General features: G+C 49.9%; 1 protein-coding gene and 1 pseudogene across 1 annotated transcript; both read left to right on the top strand.

The window, feature by feature from the left end:
* Positions 1-647: 647 nt before the first annotated feature.
* Positions 648-2,056, top strand: LOC129527032 (actin, cytoplasmic 3-like; annotated as a pseudogene).
* Positions 2,057-7,701: 5,645 nt separating this feature from the next.
* Positions 7,702-16,487, top strand: LPCAT4 (lysophosphatidylcholine acyltransferase 4). Its single transcript, XM_004055926.5, has 14 exons — positions 7,702-8,398; positions 9,684-9,826; positions 10,157-10,377; positions 11,086-11,198; positions 11,309-11,369; positions 11,663-11,721; positions 11,926-11,960; positions 12,545-12,599; positions 12,726-12,808; positions 13,060-13,185; positions 13,858-13,990; positions 15,181-15,279; positions 15,645-15,801; positions 16,088-16,487. The coding sequence occupies exons 1-14, from the start codon at positions 8,285-8,287 to the stop codon at positions 16,261-16,263; spliced, it is 1,575 nt and encodes a 524-aa protein (XP_004055974.3). The 5' UTR covers positions 7,702-8,284; the 3' UTR covers positions 16,264-16,487.
* The last annotated feature ends 736 nt before the right edge of the window (positions 16,488-17,223 follow it).

The raw sequence follows: 17,223 nt of genomic DNA, 5'->3' as shown, positions 1-17,223 counted from the left end.
AAAATACAAAAATTAGCTGGGCGTGGTGGTGTGTGCTTGTAATCCCAGCTACTTGGTCGGCTGAGGCAGGAAAATAGCTTGAACCATGGAGTCAGAGGTTGCAGTGAGCTGAGATCGCGCCACTGCACTCCAAACTGGCAACAGAGTGAGACTTCATCTCAAAAAAATAACAAAATATATATAATAATAATATATATGTAAGAAATCAAAGTGTTTTACATATATGTATATATATATATTTGATTTATTTTAGTCAGGCTGGAATTTGGTGTCTTATTGCTACAGGAAGTCTGTTTTATTCTTAAGATCTCTATTTTAATGTTAATGCTGGTCACCCATGCCTGCATTCCAAAGACAGGAGAGTGTAAATAAGTCATGCCCCATCTCCTGCATCTCATCATGGTCTGAACTAGTTTTTCAGGTTAATTTTGGAATGCCCTTGGCTGAGAGGATGGGTCTATTCAGTTGATTGGGAAGCCTAGAATATTATTTTTGGTTTACAAAATCCCACACCAGGCACACTGCCTAAGAATTTTTCATCAGCTTCATAGAGATAAAGAATTGAAAATTAGTATCAAAACTTTCTCTGTATATCGTTGAGGGTTAGTTGTATGTGATTGTGTTTAATTTAATTATAGTATTAAATTATTACTCCATACGTTTGAGTCCTAAGTTTAATAACTCTTTCTGATATGGTTAATTTATGTTAAAATATTAGACCAAGACTGTATCTGCCCCAAGCACAGACCCTCACGCTCGACACTCCTCCACCAGTCCAAACCTGGTGCCAGCTCCCCATGAATGATGATATCTTCACACTTGCAGTGACAATGCCCCCCAGGGTATCTTGCCTTCCATCATGGGGTGCCCACGGAACCAGTATATGACAGCAGGCATGGCTCAGAAGGACTCCTATGTGGGTGACAAGGCCCAGAGCAAGAAAGGCATCCTGATCCTGAAATACCACATCCAGCACAGCATCATCACCAACTAGGACGACATGGAGATCTGGAACCACACCTTCTACAACAAGCTGCACACGGCTCCTGAGGAACATCCCATGCTGCTGACTGAGGCTCTTCTGAACCCCAAGGCCAACCGCGAGAAGATGACCCAGATCGTGTTTGAGACCTTCAACACCCCTGCCATATATGTGCCATCCATGCTGTGCTATTGCTGCATGCCTCTGGTTGTACCACTGGCATTGTGATGGATTCCAGTGATGGGGTCACCCACTCTACCAAACTACAAGGGGTACACCCTCCCCAGTGCCATCCTATGTCTGGACCTGGCTGGCTGGGACCTGACTGACTACTTCACGAAGATCCTCACCAAGCGTGGCTACAGCTTCACCACCACGGCCCAGCAGGAAATCATGTGTGACATCAAGAAGAAGCTGTGCTACACTGCCCTGGACTTCAAGTAGGAGATGGCCACCATGTCCTCCAGCTTCTCCCTGGAGAAGAGCTACAAGCTGCTCCAGAGCCAGGTCATCACCATCTGCAACAAGTAGTTCCACTGCCCTGGCCTCTCCTCCAGCCTTCCTTCCTGGACATGGAACCCGTGACATCCATGAAACTACCTTCAACCCCATCATGAAGTGTGACGTGGACATCCATAAAGGCCTGTATGCCAATGCAGTGCTGTGCAGCAGCACCACCACGTACCCTGGCATCGCCGAACAGGATGCAAAAGGAGATCACTGCCCTGGCTCCCAGCATGATGAAGATCAAGATTATTGCTCCTGCTGAGTGCAAATACTCCATGTGTATCATTGGCTCCATCCTGGCCTCGCTGTCCACCTTCCAGCAGATGTGGATCGGCAGGCAGGAATACGAGTCCCACTTCTCTCGCCCCCATCTTCTACTGCAAATGCTTCTAAGCAGACTGTTACTTAGTTGTGTTATACCCTTTCTTAACAAAAACCTAACTTGCATAGAAAACAAGATGACATTGGCATGGCTTTATTTGGTTTTTGGGGAGTGTTTGTTTGTTTGATTGGTTTTGGGTTCTGTTTTGGTTTTGGGTTTCTTTTTTTTTGGTTTTTTTTTTTTTTTTTTTTTTTTGGCTTGATGATTCAGGATTTACAAACTGGAACAGTGAAAGTGACAACAGTCTGTTGGAGTGAGCATCCCCCAAAGTTCTACAATGTGGCCGAGAACTTGGATTGTACATAGTTATTTTTAATTTTTATTTTATTTATTTATTTTGAGAGAGGGCCTCACTCTGAGGGTCTCACTCTGTCACCAAGGCCGTAGTGCAGTGGCCCAATCACAGCTCGCTGCAACCTCAACCTCCAGGGCTCAGGTGATCCTCCCACCTCAGCTTCCCAAATAACTGGGACTACAGTGCATACCACCGTGCCTTGCTAATTTTTCTATCTTTTGTAGAAAAGGGGTCTCACTATGTTGCCCAGGCTGGTCTGAAACTCCTGGGCTCAGGTGATGTGTCTGCCTCAGCCTTACAAAATGCTAGGATTACAGGCATGAGCCACGACACCAGGCCTGTTCTTTTTTTTTAATAGTCACTGCAAATATCATGAAATGTATTGTTACAGGAAGTTCCTTTGCCCTCCCAAAAGCCACTCCACTTCTATCTAAGGAAAATGGCCCAGTCCTCTCCTAAGTCCACAGAGGGGAGATGATAGCATTGCTTTCATGCAAATTACGTAATGCAAAATGTTTTAAATCTTAGCCTTAATAACTTTGTATTTTGTTTTTGTTTTGTTTTTATTCTTTTTTGAGACAGGGTCTCACTCTGTCACCCAGGCTGGAATGCAGTGAGGCGATCTCAGCTCACTGCAACCTCCAGCTCCCCAGCTCAAGTAATCCTCCCACCTTAGCCTCCCGAGTAGCTGAGACCACAGAAGCGCACCACCCTGCTTGGCTAATTTTTTGTATTTTTGGTAAAGACGGGTTTTCACCATATTGCCTATGCTGGTCTCAAATTCCTGAGCTGAAGTGATCAGCCTGCCTTGGCCTCCCAAAGTGCTGGGATTACAGGCATGAGCCACTGCGTCTGGCCTATTTTGTTTTATTTTGAATGAGCCATTGTGGCCACACTTTTTGTCCCTAAACTTGAGGTGTATGAAGGCTTTTGGTCTCCCTGGGATTGGATGGAGGTGTGAAAGTAGCAAGGGGTTACCTGTACACTGACTTGAGACCAGTTCAATAAAAGTGCACATTAAAAAAAATACAATATTAAAGTCATAAAAGTAAAATTATGTGTAACTATGCATGTATGAGTTGCCTTAATTGAAAAAAATGAAATTATAAAATTATTGGAACTATCTTGGAAAACACAAGATGTACAGAAACCTGCCCTCCTTTAAATAAGAGATAAAAGAAAGCTATGGAATCGTCTCTAAGAACCTTTAAGAAATTGTCTTAATCTTCTCAGGCTGCTGTAATAAGATGCCATCAGCTGGGTGGCTTAAACAACAGAAATTTATTTATCACAGTTCTAGGGGCTGGGAAGTCCAAGATCAAGACGCCTGCAGATTCGTTGTCTGGTGAGAGCCAACTTTCTGATATGCAGACAGCTGTCTTCTCACTGTGTGCTCACATGTCGTTTCCTCCATATGTACTCATGGAAAGAAAGATCTCTCTCTTTCTTTCTCTCTCTCTCTCTCTCTCTCTCCCTCCCTCTCTCCCTCTCTCCCTCTCTCCCTCTCCCTCTCTCTCTTCTTTTAAGGGCACTAATCCCATCATAAGGGTCCTACCCTCATGATCTAATCTAGACCCAATTATCTCCCAAAGACTCCACCTTCAAATAGCCATCACATTGGGGTCTAGGGCTTCAACATATGAACTGGGGGAAGAGAGACACAAACATTCAGTTCATAACAGAAATAAATCTTGTCCTAGTGTGGTGGCTCACACCTGTAATCCTAGCACTTTGGGAGGCTGAGGCAGGAGGATTGCTTGAGACCAGGAGTTCCAGACCAGTCTGGTCAACATAGTGAGACCCTATCTCTATTAAAAAGAAATGAAAATAAGATTAATAAAATTAAAAATTTAAAAAGGACGGGCCACCAGTAGTGGCTCACACCTGTAATCCCAGCACTTTGGGAGGCTGAGGCAGAATAATTGCTTGAGCCCAGGAGTTTAAGACGAACAAAGCAAGACCCTGCCTCTATTTAAAAGAAGGAGGAGGAGAAGGAGGTGGGGGGAGGAGAAGGAGGTGGGAGGGGGAGGAGTGGGGGAGAAGGAGAAGGAAGAGGAGGAGATGGGGGAAGAGGAGTAGGAGAGGTAGGAAGTGGGGGAAGAGAAGGGGGAGGAAGGGAAGGGGAGAAGAGGAAGAGGAGGACGGGAGGAGAGGGAGGATGAGGAGGAGAAGAGGAGGAAAAGGAGAAGGAGAGAAAGGAGAGAGGGGACGGAGAGGAGGAGGAGAAGAAGAAAAGACGGAAGAAGGAAGAAGAGGGAGGGGGAGGGGGAGGAGGAGAAGGGAAGTGAGGAAGGAGAGGAGGGGAGGAGAGGGAGGATGAGGAGAAGAGGAAAAGGAGGAGGGGGGAAAGGAGGAGGGAGGGGATGAAGAGGAGGAGGAGAAGAAAAGGAAGAAGGAAGAAGAGGGAGGGGGAAGGGGAGGAGGAGAAGGGAAAGGAGGAGGAAGAAGGGGAGGAGGAGGTGAAAGAGGAAGAGAAGAAGAAGAAAAAGAAGAAAAGAATGCTGAGAATGCTGACTGCCTTCTTTGAGGCTATAAAACATGGGAGGTTGGGAGGGAGTCTAGACAGGAGTAACTTCTGGCTTCTGTCTGGTTCCCCCTTCCAACAGAAGATTAATGGTGTCCAATAATCCAGAATTCCATTGATATATCATTGTCTCCAGTACTCCCAGGTAATGGTGACTGATACAGATACAGGGGTCAGGTGGAGGAGAAACCTGTGTAGCCTGGTGGATATTTTCAAGGGAGTGACAGATGCTACCAGAGATGATCAATTTCTCAACGTTATTCTTTACAACTGGGTTGCCCCTTCTCAGATTGTCTGCAGAAAGGCCATCATAATAGTTTGGTGAGGGGCTAGAGAAAGGGGAAATGTGGATGCTTTCATGACTCATTCATAGAAATGAACTTTTTAGCTCATCCTGGATGACTGACACCGGCAAATATTTGATTATCAAAACACTACCCCTGTAGTTGGGTTTTCATAGTATTTATTGCTCTTGAAGAGCACCAAAAATTTTCATTCCGAATTTGATGTATTTTGAGATGACTGTTCAGAAAGCCTGCAAAGCTGTCTTTTGTGGGGGAGATCTGCATCTGCAGAGAATCTGCATCGATGCAGAAAGGCTTTCTCTGGTGCTCTCCCTTGTCCAGATTTAGGAAAGATTAACTGAGAGTCTGACATCTTAAAAGGTCTAACAGAAACCTTTACCATCTATTCCTTCTAAAGGCTACTCTCTGTGAGATTTCATTTGTTCACCAAGACTGTCTTTGCTGGCCAGGCCTGTTCTTCTCCCCCTCCCATAACCTGTCTTGCCACCATAACCTGTTTTGCCCAGATGCAAGCTCTCATTCTTTCTGTAACCTCAAGGTGGTATAAAAGAAACCATTTGGGCATTTCTTTGAGTTTTTATATTTTGTATGACTCCCACACACATGCGTGGATCAAATAAAATTTGTAGGAGACCGGACCCAGTGGCTCACACCTGTAATCCCAGCACTTTGGGAGGCCAAGGCGGGCGGATCACCTGAGGTCAGGAGTGCAAGACCAGCCTGCCTAACATGGCGAAACTCCGTCTCTACTAGAAATACCAAAAAAAAAAAAAATTAGCCAGGCATGGCGACGTACACCTGCAGTCCCAGCTACTCAGGAGGCTGAGGCAGGAGAATCGCGTGACCCGGGAAGTGGAGGTTGCAGTGAGCTGAGATCGTGCCACTGCACTCCAGCCTGAGCAACAGAGCGAGACTCCGTCTCAAAAAAAAAAAAAAAAAAAAAAAAAAAAAAAAAAAAGCATAGGCCTCTTTTCCCTTTAATCTATGTAATCAGTCTGTTTTATAGACTCAAATTATCAAACATTCAAGGGAAAAATTTAAACTTCCCTACACTCTCATCTTTCCCTGTCTCCCACCTTATGAACATTATCTTAGTCCTTAAACCTCCTTCTAGGCTGGGCGTGGTGGCTCACGCCTGTAATCCCAGCACTTTGGCAGAGGCAAGTGGATCACCTGAGGTCATGAGTTCGAAACCAGCCTGGCCAACATGGTGAAACCCCATCTCTACTAAAAATACAAAAAAAAAAAAAAAAAAAAAAAAATTTAGCCGGGCATGGTGGCAGGCATCTGTAATCCCAGCTGCTCAGGTGGCTGAGGCAGGAGAATCGCTTGACCCGGGAGGCGGAGGATACAGTGAACCGAGATTGTGCCATTGCACTCCAGCCTGGGCAACAAAAGTGAAACTCCATCTCAAAAAAAAAAAAAAAAAAAAAAAAACCGCCAGGTGCAGTGGCTCACGCCTGTAATCCCAGCACTTTGGGAGGCTGAGGCAAGTGGATCATGAGGTCAGGAGTTCGAGACCAGCCTAACCAATATGATGAAACCCCGTCTCTACTAAAAATACAAAAATTAGCCGGGTGTGGTGGTGCCCGCCTATAATCCCAGCTACTCAGGAGGCTGAGGCAGGAGAATTGCTTGGAGCCGGGAGACGGAGGTTGCAGCGAGCTGAGATCACGCCATTGCACTCCAGCCTGGGCAACAGAGCAAGAGCGCGACTCCGTCCCAAAACAACAACAACAAAAGACAAACACACACACACACACACACACACACACACACCCCTCCTCCCCAAAGGCAAGGCAAGGGAGACTAATACATGCAGTTGTACTTTCTCGGTTCTGGTGAGAAAGCTGAAATCATCTGCTTAAAAAAAAAGGTTTGGGTTGTACATGGTGGCTCACTACCTGTAGTCCCAACAGTTTGGAAGGCCGAGGTGGAAGGATCACTTGAGGCTAGGAGTTCGGGACCAGCCTGGGCAATATAGCGAGACCCTATCTATACAAAAATAAAATGTGGAAATGATGTATTTGTGTTGGGACCTCTGTGTTATATACAAAAATATCCCAGTGCAGCTCCTTGGTCTCAGTAGGATGCATGAGCCTTCAACCCTCTCAGCCTGGGCTCAGAAAATTTCCTGGAGCAGATTAATGTGGAGTTTGGTTTAAAGGAGAAGCCAGTGGCGGCAAACACTCTTGGTTATGAGAGGTCTCTTTTTCTTTCACTTTCTTCCTTCAGCTCCCCTAACTGCCATGCAATGGGCAGAAGACATAAAGTGAACTTATGGCGTATTCTTTCCTCAAGCAATGAGACTCTTACCCCTTTTGTCATGGCAAAGGATCTCAGAGTCCACTTAATTCCCTGGTCCCTGATCTCAAACGATGGCCTGAGGCTAAACAATTTGTTTTCTAGGGTAGCTTGGAGCTTGTGGGTGAGGGGAATTACTACTGTGTCCTCTGCGTTCACCCAGAGAGTGACAGAGATCAGGAACCACTGCCTCTCCCCTGCCAGACCTTGTCGGGCTCATGGGAAGCAAATCCGTCAGTGTACTAGGGATTCCTGGCGCCTCAAGGGTTCAAGCAACCCTCACACCAGTAAAGGCGGCCCTGCCTAGCACAGGCAGGACGCGGAGGTGGAGAGTTGCGGGGCGCCATGCAGCCGCCAGAGGACGCAAGTGCCTCAAGTTCCCGCGCGATGGCGCCCCACGGACCGGGAAGGAAAGGTGGTCCGCCTGCGAGGAGGCGCGGACCGGGCCAAGGAGCCCATAGGAAGAGCGGGGCGCCGCCTCTCCCGCGAGCTGCCGGCCTCTGCATCCGGCCCACCTGTCCCTCCCTGCCTACCAACCCAAGAGCCTCACCCCGATCTGCGCTTGCTGGGTGACCTCGACGCCCGGGCGGGGACCGAGGGCGCTCTGAGCTCTGCGCTCAGCTCCCAGACCCACTCCCGCTCCGAGGCGGAGGCCAGGTCTTCAGAGAGGAACGACGGAGGCGCAGAAGCCCAGGGGCAGCCCGCTCCAGCCCTGGCAGCCGCGGAACAAGCCCGAGCGGCTGCGGGCGCCGCGGCGGGCGCGGAGTAGCAGGGGCGCCAGGGCGCTGGAAGCCCCGCCCCTCGGCCGGCGCCCTGACAACGCGGGCGGGCTGGGCTGCACCGCCTGCTCCCCGCCCCTCGGCCGCCTGCACCGGGCGGGGCCCGGGCCAGAGCGCCGCCGCCGCCGCTGCTGCAGCAGCAGCTGCTCTGCAGAGTGGTGGCCGGGGCCGGGGCCGGGGTGCCCTCCCTCCCACCTTCTCCCGCCATGAGCCAGGGAAGTCCGGGGGACTGGGCCCCCCTCGATCCCACCCCCGGACCCCCAGCATCCCCCAACCCTTTCGTGCATGAGTTACATCTCTCTCGCCTCCAGAGGGTTAAGGTAATGTGTGGGGAGCGGGCGTCGGAAGGACCCGTGAGGATAGGAAAATGGGGCCATTTGAGCCCTGGCAAAGGTGGGCTTGGGGATCCATGAGAAGGAGATGGCTGAGAGGCTTGCGGAGCGGGAGTCCGGGGGTGCGCACGTGGGGGCGGCCGCGGTTGGGCAAGGAGTCCTGGAGAGGACGCTGCGGGCTTGGGCGATAGACAAGCTCGAAGATTTGGAAAAACTGAGTAGGTGGGGATGGAGGGCTGCAGGGGACCCTGGGGTTGGAGAGATGAAGGACGCTGGGGAATGCGGATTACATTCTGCAGAGCCTGATGGCTAGGATGGAGTTAGAGTCTACGGGAAGCCGGGGGTGGGGGTGGGGGCGGGGGCGTGCCGAGTATTCCTCCGAGGCATGACTTAGAGGGAAGACGTTTCTGGGCCGGGAGCCTGCGACCCTGTGCCCTTCCTACACTCCCTCTTCCCACTCCCTCCAACCCCCCTCCACCCCGCACTGCAGCACCTCCCGGTGGGGGCAGGGAGGCTGAGAGGGAGGTTGGCTACAGGAAGTGGAGGGCCGCGCCAGCCTAGGGGAGCTGGGAGGTGGTGTGGGGAGGGAGTGTCCAAGGTTTCTACTGTCATCACCTCCCCGGAGGCAGGCTCCAGGGGCTAGGTTTGCTTACCTGCTTCTTCCCCAAGGCAGCCTATGGAGTCATCCTGGCTCCTGGCAGCCTCTCTCCTTTGCAGAGTGGGGCCGAGCTCTTGTCTCCCATATCCCCCAGTACTATAAGATTGCTGTTCAGCAGTGTCAGAAAATGACCTCGGGTCTGAAAACTGGACCTCTGGCTGTTTACAACCCTCTGCCTCCTAGGCCCAAAGTGGAAAGATCTGTGCACCTGGTTTCTGTTGGGCATAGGAGCTATTTATGGAATAAGATGTGGGGGAGGAGGACCTATCTCTAACCTACTGTACATCAAGCACAGCGCCCTGCACTTTCGCATGCATTCTTATTAAATCCTCTAAGTGCTAGATGCTTTTTATGACTTTCGGTTTTATAAATGGGGTAGGGACCAACTGAAAGACAGGAAAATAAGGCCCTTGATGCCATTAATCTTTTATCCTCTTGCCCTCATTGGTATCTTCATCCCACCTTGGGTCCCAGTCCCCTCTCCTGTTCCCACACCACCTGTCACATGCAAGGGATGATGGCTGTCTGCTCCTGGGTCTATGCTTTGTGGGAGAGGGATGCTGTGGAGGGAGCATATCCAAGCTCTAAAGTGGCATTCTCTCCCACCCTTTGCAGTTCTGCCTCCTGGGGGCATTGCTGGCCCCCATCCGAGTGCTTCTGGCCTTTATCGTCCTCTTTCTCCTCTGGCCCTTTGCGTGGCTTCAAGTGGCCGGTCTTAGTGAGGAGCAGCTTCAGGAGCCAATTACAGGATGGAGGAAGTAAGTGAGGGATCAGCCCCCAGAGACCCTACTTCTCTTCCCTGCTGTCTATTCGGCTCCCTCTTTGAGAAGAAGAAAAGAGAGCATTCTGAAACTATTCTGTCTAGCTTGGGTAGATGAGATGAGTCAGCCAAGCTCAGACGTGGTTCCCAGACCTCACCTCTAAGTAATGTGCCCTGATAGGTCCCAAAGTGGCCAGAGACCTTGGCCCCTTGGTCACATCCTATTTAAGGGTAAAAGAGGGGTGCCCTACTTTCCCGGTGTCTGAACCTGGGGGCGGGTGAGGGTTAGAACCACTGCTTCCGCTGATACCCAGCCTTGCCCTGGCAGGACTGTGTGCCACAACGGGGTGCTAGGCCTGAGCCGCCTGCTGTTTTTCCTGCTGGGCTTCCTCCGGATTCGCGTTCGTGGCCAGCGAGCCTCTCGCCTTCAAGCCCCTGTCCTTGTTGCTGCCCCACACTCCACTTTCTTTGACCCCATTGTTCTGCTTCCCTGTGACCTGCCCAAAGTTGTGTCCCGAGCTGAGAACCTTTCCGTTCCTGTCATTGGAGGTGAGAGAGTTCAAAGGGGGTGAAGGGCAGGGTGACAACTCTGAGCAAAAAAAGTCAGGAATGGAGACACTGGAGTGAAGAACTGGCCTCAAAGTGGGGAGGGACTGTTGGCAAGTGAAATATAAATTAACACCATTAGTCAACCAGTCTTAGATTCTGAGGGCTGGGACAGAGAGAAGGTGTTGGAGGGAGTTCTGGTCAGTTCTCTAAAAGGACAACTACTATAAAGGGATTGTCCCAGGGCAAAGAGATAACAGGCCAGGCACGGTGGCTCACGCCTATAATCCCAGCACGTTGGGAGGCCAAGGCGGGCGGATCACCTGAGGTCGGGAGTTCGAGACCAGCCTGACCAACATGGAGAAACCCTGTCTCTACTAAAAATACAAAAAAATTAGCCGGGCGTAAAAAAAAAAAAAAAAAACAAATTAGCCGGGCGTGGTGGCCCATGCTTGTAATCCCAGCTACTCGGGAGGCTGAGGCAGGAGAATCACTTGAACCCAGGAGATGGAGTTTGCGGTGAGCTGAGATCAAGCCATTGCACTCCAGCCTGGGCAACAAAAGCGAAACTCTGTCTCAAACAACAACAACAGAAAAAAAAAAAAAGAGATAACAGAAACTTCTCATGCTGTTGAGGAAGTGGAGGCTGCAGATGTTACTGCCCCTGGGTAGGAATGAAGTGATTCCTCTTTGTATCCTTCCCAACCCCAGCCCTTCTTCGATTCAACCAAGCCATCCTGGTATCCCGGCATGACCCGGCTTCTCGACGCAGAGTGGTGGAGGAGGTCCGAAGGCGGGCCACCTCAGGAGGCAAGTGGCCGCAGGTGGGTAAGGGTCTCAAGACCATCTTCTCACTTTCCATGTGCTCCTGAAGAGGCTTCCCTTTCCTCTCTCCACAGCCTTCTTCACCTCATTCTGCTCTTTTTTACCCCAGGTGCTATTCTTTCCTGAGGGCACCTGTTCCAACAAGAAGGCTTTGCTTAAGTTCAAACCAGGTGAATAAAATGATAGTGGGTGGTGGGCTGTAGGAAAAAGAAGTTCCAGATTTGGGGAGGGACTCTGAAATAACCCAAGAAGTAGAAGAGGGGGAGGGATGGGAGAGGAAGGGAGACCAGGAACCTCCTAGCTAATGCTGACATGTCGAGGAGTCAGAGAGAAAATTATCAATGAGTGGAACAAAACCATATCTCATTTGAGAACTGTCCCAGACTGCCATACCTCATGCCCTCTAGCTACTTCTGTGTACTAACCTCTGCCTCGTGGGGGTGGGGGTGGAAATGGGATTTAGGAGCCTTCATCGCAGGGGTACCTGTGCAGCCTGTCCTCATCCGCTACCCCAACAGTCTGGTGAGTCTTAGTCCAAGAAAGAGTGGAAAGGGGGAGCACAAATCCACCCCAAATGGAAATAAGTGAAAACTGTTGGTGCTTTAATGGGATGTGCATTGGGGGGTGTGACCAGAGGTGGGATCAGGCCCTCTGTTCAAAGGTGATTGGCTAGTTCCAGGGGGAAAAAGTAATGCTCTTCTGCCCTCACCTGTGTTTCTCCCATAGGACACCACCAGCTGGGCATGGAGGGGTCCTGGAGTGTGAGTTCTGGTATTCCTGGGGGTGAGGGTGGGGAGCAGGGTGCATCAGAGATTTCCTGGCCCATCTTCCAATCTCCCGACAAGGTGAATGGCCCTTCTTCATCTGAGGACTGAGAGAACTCTAGAGGAGACACCACTTTCCCCCTGATGTCCCCATATAATCTGGCTGTGCTTAGATTAGCTATCCCACCTAAACTGTTCCTGCTGTGATTATGGCTGCTATGCATTTATCTTCCCATGTTTCTGTGATTTTCTCCCTCAATTATCCCTTCCTGAGAACCATCACCATCAGGCATGCCTCTTGCCTTTTTCTTCCATTACTCAAACCTCCTCTTGCCTACAGTTCTTCCTCTGGCATATCCATGCAGCTCTGCTCTCTTTCCCTACCGCGTTTCCGGCCGTTCCTTGTGTCTCCCAACTGCATATTCACCCACCTGACTGTATGGCTAGGAGTCTGTCCCTATATCAATGGGCAGAACTTTTCCCACTCCCCACCTGGGTTGGGGAAGGGGAGTGGGGTGTGGGAGCCGGGGAAGGAGCCCATAGTTAGAGATTGGTGAGTATCGAAATCTCTCTTCTCTTAGACTCAAAGTCCTCTGGCTCACAGCCTCTCAGCCCTGCAGCATTGTGGATGTGGAGGTATGGCTCCCGTGGGGGCGGTGGGAGAAGTACATCTCAGACTCCTGAAACCTTGGGAAAAGAGGGTGGGAGTGGTCATACCTCACTTTGAGGTTCTGATAAGAATTGTGTGTGTCTGTGTTTCAGTTCCTTCCTGTGTATCACCCCAGCCCTGAGGAGAGCAGGGACCCCACCCTCTATGCCAACAATGTTCAGAGGGTCATGGCACAGTGAGTGCCCCACAAACTATTTCCTGGAGCAGTTGCACAGGGCAAAGGAACCACAGGGGCGTGGAGGGGGCGAGGTTTTCAGGCAAAGATCGAGGAGCAGGCAGTGGGAAGGGCTCTTGAACAGCTGAGACAGAGATGGGGAGATTTAAAGGGGCCTGATCTACTCCAGTCAGCGGGCCAGGGTCAGGAACCAACCCTCAGAAGTTTCTTCTGCTTCCTTACCTTCCATCCCATCCCTCTTCATCCTGTAGGGCTCTGGGCATTCCAGCCACCGAATGTGAGTTTGTAGGGAGCTTACCTGTGATTGTGGTGGGCCGGCTGAAGGTGGCGTTGGAGCCACAGCTCTGGGAACTGGGAAAAGTGCTTCGGAAGGCTGGGTAAGTGGTCTTGAAAATGAGGGTGTGAGCAGTGTCACAGAGAGAGAGAGAGAGAGAGAATAAGAAGGGGAGAAATGAGAAGGAAGAAGGAAAATCTTAAAAATGAAAAAAACTGGGAAGAAATATAATGGAGTAAATAAAAGGAAGTGGGGAATAAATGGAAGGATATGTAATAATGCAGGTGAATAAAGTAAGAAGGGGCCGGGCGCGGTGGCTCACACCTGTAATCCCAGCACTTTGGGAGGCCAAGGCGGGTGGATCACCTGAGGTCAGGAGTTCAAGACCAGCCTGACCAACATGGCAAAACCCCATCTCTGCTAAAAATACAAAATTTGCCGGGTTTGGTGGCGCATGCCTGTAATCCCAGCTACTTGGGAGGCTGAGGCAGGAGAATTGCTTGAACTTGGGAGGTGGAGGTTGCAGTGAGCCAAGATCGTGCCACTGCACTCCAGCCTGGGTGACAGAGCAAGACTCCGTCAAAAAAAAAAAAAGAAAAGAAAAGAAAAGAAAAAAGTAAGAAGTGCTCTCAAGGGACTGTGAGTCAGTACATCTTAGAAAAACAGCAGCTAAACCTGTACTGATAGAACTCTTGGTACTGGGGCTGAAGTCATGCTGATGGTGTGTCCAGAAGGAAACTGAGACAGCTCTCTGCCTTCAACAATTCCATTGTAGGCTGTCCCCTGGCTATGTGGACGCTGGGGCAGAGCCAGGCCGGAGTCGAATGATCAGCCAGGAAGAGTTTGCCAGGCAGCTACAGCTCTCTGATCCTCAGACGGTGGCTGGTGCCTTTGGCTACTTCCAGCAGGTAAAGGAGCTGGAACAAAGAGCAGAGCAGAACCCAGGCTTCCCTCCAGGCTGACATGTTCCTAGTGGCCGTATCAGTCACTCACAGTTTGGAGTCCTCAGTGGATGTTCTCACAGCTGTTGTTAGACGGCCATCCCCTGAGATCCACTGAAGATTCATTTTTTAATCAAGCATCCGGTGCATTGAAGAGCAATGTTATCATCATGAGGAGGAACAAGGGAGAAATAATCAGTGAGGACTATAAATTTCTGAAACCACTTTAGAGAGTGGCAAAGGTGGGGAATCATAAGACCTTTTTGGGTGCTGGGTGAGGGTCTTTGAAGGAGAGTCATGAAGGTTATGTGAGAAGATGACATGTAGAAGAAACAACACCGGACAGTTAGATGGTTGAGAGCTTGAGACCCAGATATATCTGTAGGACTTGGGCAGATTATTTTAAATATCCTATAGCTTCTCTAGAGGAATTTTCTCAAGATTCTTAGCAAGCCATGTATTTCTCAAGATTTAACCAAGTTCCCTGGTCAACTTACAAAAGTCCTAAAAGATTCTTAATGCTTATGAACAACCAACAGTGGTCCCAAGGAGCTTTTTGATCTGAGATGGAGAATGTGACCCTCAACATCCTCTGAAGGGACAGAGTGACCAGGTATCTAGATTCCTTAGATTGAGGCAGACTGTCCCTGAAAAGAGCTTCCCCCACTTGGCCTGTAGCAGAGCAGAAACAAAAATTCAAATGCCATGGTCTCCCATGGAGCTGGTACAGCAGGCATCCTCCTTGTGTTTTTCATAAGAAATTATGCCTGTGTCCCCCTTTCAATCTGTTGGACCAGTTCTTCTACATAGGCTGAGTCAGAGAGAACCAGTTTGTCTAGCCTGGGGACCAGGACTGCCCTCCGCTGGCATGTCAGAGACTTCATAGTAGCTTCAGCATTCCTGAGGGATTCCCTTACATTCCTAGGAGATCCCTTTATGGGAGGGCTTTGTCACCAGGCGACCTGGTATAGCTTGAGAAAGCCTATGACCTGAGAGAAATTCCAGGGATCCTAAAGAGTTTGGGGCTCACAGTTCTGAGGGGAGCAGTCACAGGGATCACCCCCATTATTTGCTGAGAAGAGGGAGGAGTCAAAATCCAAAGAGCAGGAAGGGAGGCGCAGGGTCCCCGCATTGCCCTGGTTTCTTTTTCACACCAGGATACCAAGGGTTTGGTGGACTTCCGAGATGTGGCCCTTGCACTAGCAGCTCTGGATGGGGGCAGGAGCCTGGAAGAGCTGACTCGTCTGGCCTTTGAGGTAATGGGGGGTGGCGGTGGGGGGCGGTGCTTAGTGGCTATGCTCACCCCACTCCAGGAGGCCTATTTTGGTATGCTGTTTCCAGTAGCTTCTAGATATTAGGCATTTGGTATCCAACCTAGTGCCACAGTGCCTAAAACTGCAGACCCCCGGCCTCTATGTTGAGACCTAGCTGGGCACAAGAAGAAGGAAGAAGAAGGAAAAAGCTATAAAGTCTACAGTTCTGCAGAAAGGGCACTGGAGGGTCAGGGAAGGCTTGTGCACCACCGTTTTGGAAGAGGAGGAGCCTGTCAGGCCAGTCTGTGGGGCAGGGTGAGGCCATGGCATGAGGAGAGAACTTGACTGTTATCCCTTTCTCTCCCAAGCTCTTTGCTGAAGAGCAAGCAGAGGGGCCCAACCACCTGCTGTACAAAGACGGCTTCAGCACCATCCTGCACCTGCTGCTGGGTTCACCCCGCCCTGCTGCCACAGCTTTGCATGCTGAGCTGTGCCAGGCAGGATCCAGCCAAGGCCTCTCCCTCTGTGAGTCACTACCTTCTCAGCCCCACGCGGGCACTTGGGGCACCATCAGCATCCAGGAAAGCACTGGGCTGGGAGGGAACAAGGGTTAGTGGCCAGTGCTGGAGATCAGAACCTATGAGAAGTGAGGCTGGGAGGAACAGGCCAGAAAGGAAGAGAGGACCTAAACCTGGATTTGAGAAGTTAAACAGAGTAGAGGCACAAGATGTTTTAGTTCTGAGAAAAAAGCAGGGAGATTCTCTTCTCGTTCTTAGATCTTTTCACTTTTCCCCATCTCTTATTTGTCCAGGTCAGTTCCAGAACTTCTCCCTCCATGACCCACTCTATGGGAAACTCTTCAGCACCTACCTGCGCCCCCCACACACCTCTCGAGGCACCTCCCAGACACCAAATGCCTCATCCCCAGGCAACCCCACTGCTCTGGCCAATGGGACTGTGCAAGCACCCAAGCAGAAGGGAGACTGAGTGCCTCAGCCTCTCACCCCCTCCTCCTCAGGGCGGCGCTAGGGGCCTCCCCTATGCCTCAGCCCCATCTCTGCTCCTGTTTGAATTTTGTTATTGTTGTTTGGTTGTTTTTTTTTTTTTAAGTTGATTTTAATTTTTTGTTTGGTTGATTTTTTTGTAAAAAACTATTTTATATATAAATATAAATCTATATCTATATCTATTAAAAAAATGAAGTCCAGTCATATTGATGTTACCATTACTTGGGAAGGAAAGGGATGAATGGTTGTAGGACACCCGTTGGAAAATCCCAAATGTTTCCAAGGTTCGTCCTCTTGGCCATAGCTGGATGAATCTTCCTCTTTGGACAGGGCTCTTTCCTGCACAGAAATCATACTGAGGTTCCATATCCTCCCTCCTGCTGTCGTCTCCTATATGTACATTTTAACAGACTTCCTCGTGAACCTCTTTTCAGCCCATTCCCTCTTGCTCTGTCCTCATTAAAGATTAAAAAATAGCTTGCTACCATTCCATATTTAATAATCCTACTGAGACTTGATTCCATCGCCCCTAGTTTAAGCAAGGAGCTGTGTCAGTAAGGAACCGGCCTCCTCCCTGCAGGTCAGACCAGCCACACAGGAGGGTTTCTCTGACACAAGATGAGTAAGGACACTGAAGTCCTTTCTGTTCAGCCTCTTTTCAAGGAAGAAAACAAGGCCCCCTAGAGACACAATTATGGACAATTAGAAAATTAGGCTGGGCATGGTAGCTCATGCCTGTAATCCCAGCACTTGGGGAGGTTGGGTCAGGCAGATGGCTTGAGGCCAGGAGTTCAAGACCAGCCTGGATGCTGTGGTGAAACCCCATCTCTACAAAAAAAAAAAAAAAAAAAAAAAAAATAGAAAAATTAGCTGGACATGCTGGTGCACACCTGTAGTCCCAGCTACTTGGGAGGCTAAGCTGGGAGGATTGTCTAAGCCC

The sequence above is a fragment of the Gorilla gorilla genome, chromosome 16 (assembly GCF_029281585.2).
Source record: "Gorilla gorilla gorilla isolate KB3781 chromosome 16, NHGRI_mGorGor1-v2.1_pri, whole genome shotgun sequence".
NCBI classification, from domain to species: domain Eukaryota; kingdom Metazoa; phylum Chordata; class Mammalia; order Primates; family Hominidae; genus Gorilla; species Gorilla gorilla.
Note: the sequence above shows the minus strand (reverse complement) of the source record. Positions and strands in the feature narration are given on the sequence as shown.

What these genes read in the sequence shown, in the direction of transcription:
- LPCAT4 (XM_004055926.5), top strand. Translation starts at nt 8,285, where the DNA reads ATGAGCCAGGGAAGTCCGGGGGACTGGGCCCCCCTCGATCCCACCCCC. An exon ending in CAGGAGGCAAGTGGCCGCAG is followed by an intron (nt 11,199 to 11,308) that starts GTGGGTAAGGGT and finishes TTTTTACCCCAG; the next exon opens with GTGCTATTCTTTCCTGAGGG. An exon ending in CAGCCAAGGCCTCTCCCTCT is followed by an intron (nt 15,802 to 16,087) that starts GTGAGTCACTAC and finishes TTATTTGTCCAG; the next exon opens with GTCAGTTCCAGAACTTCTCC.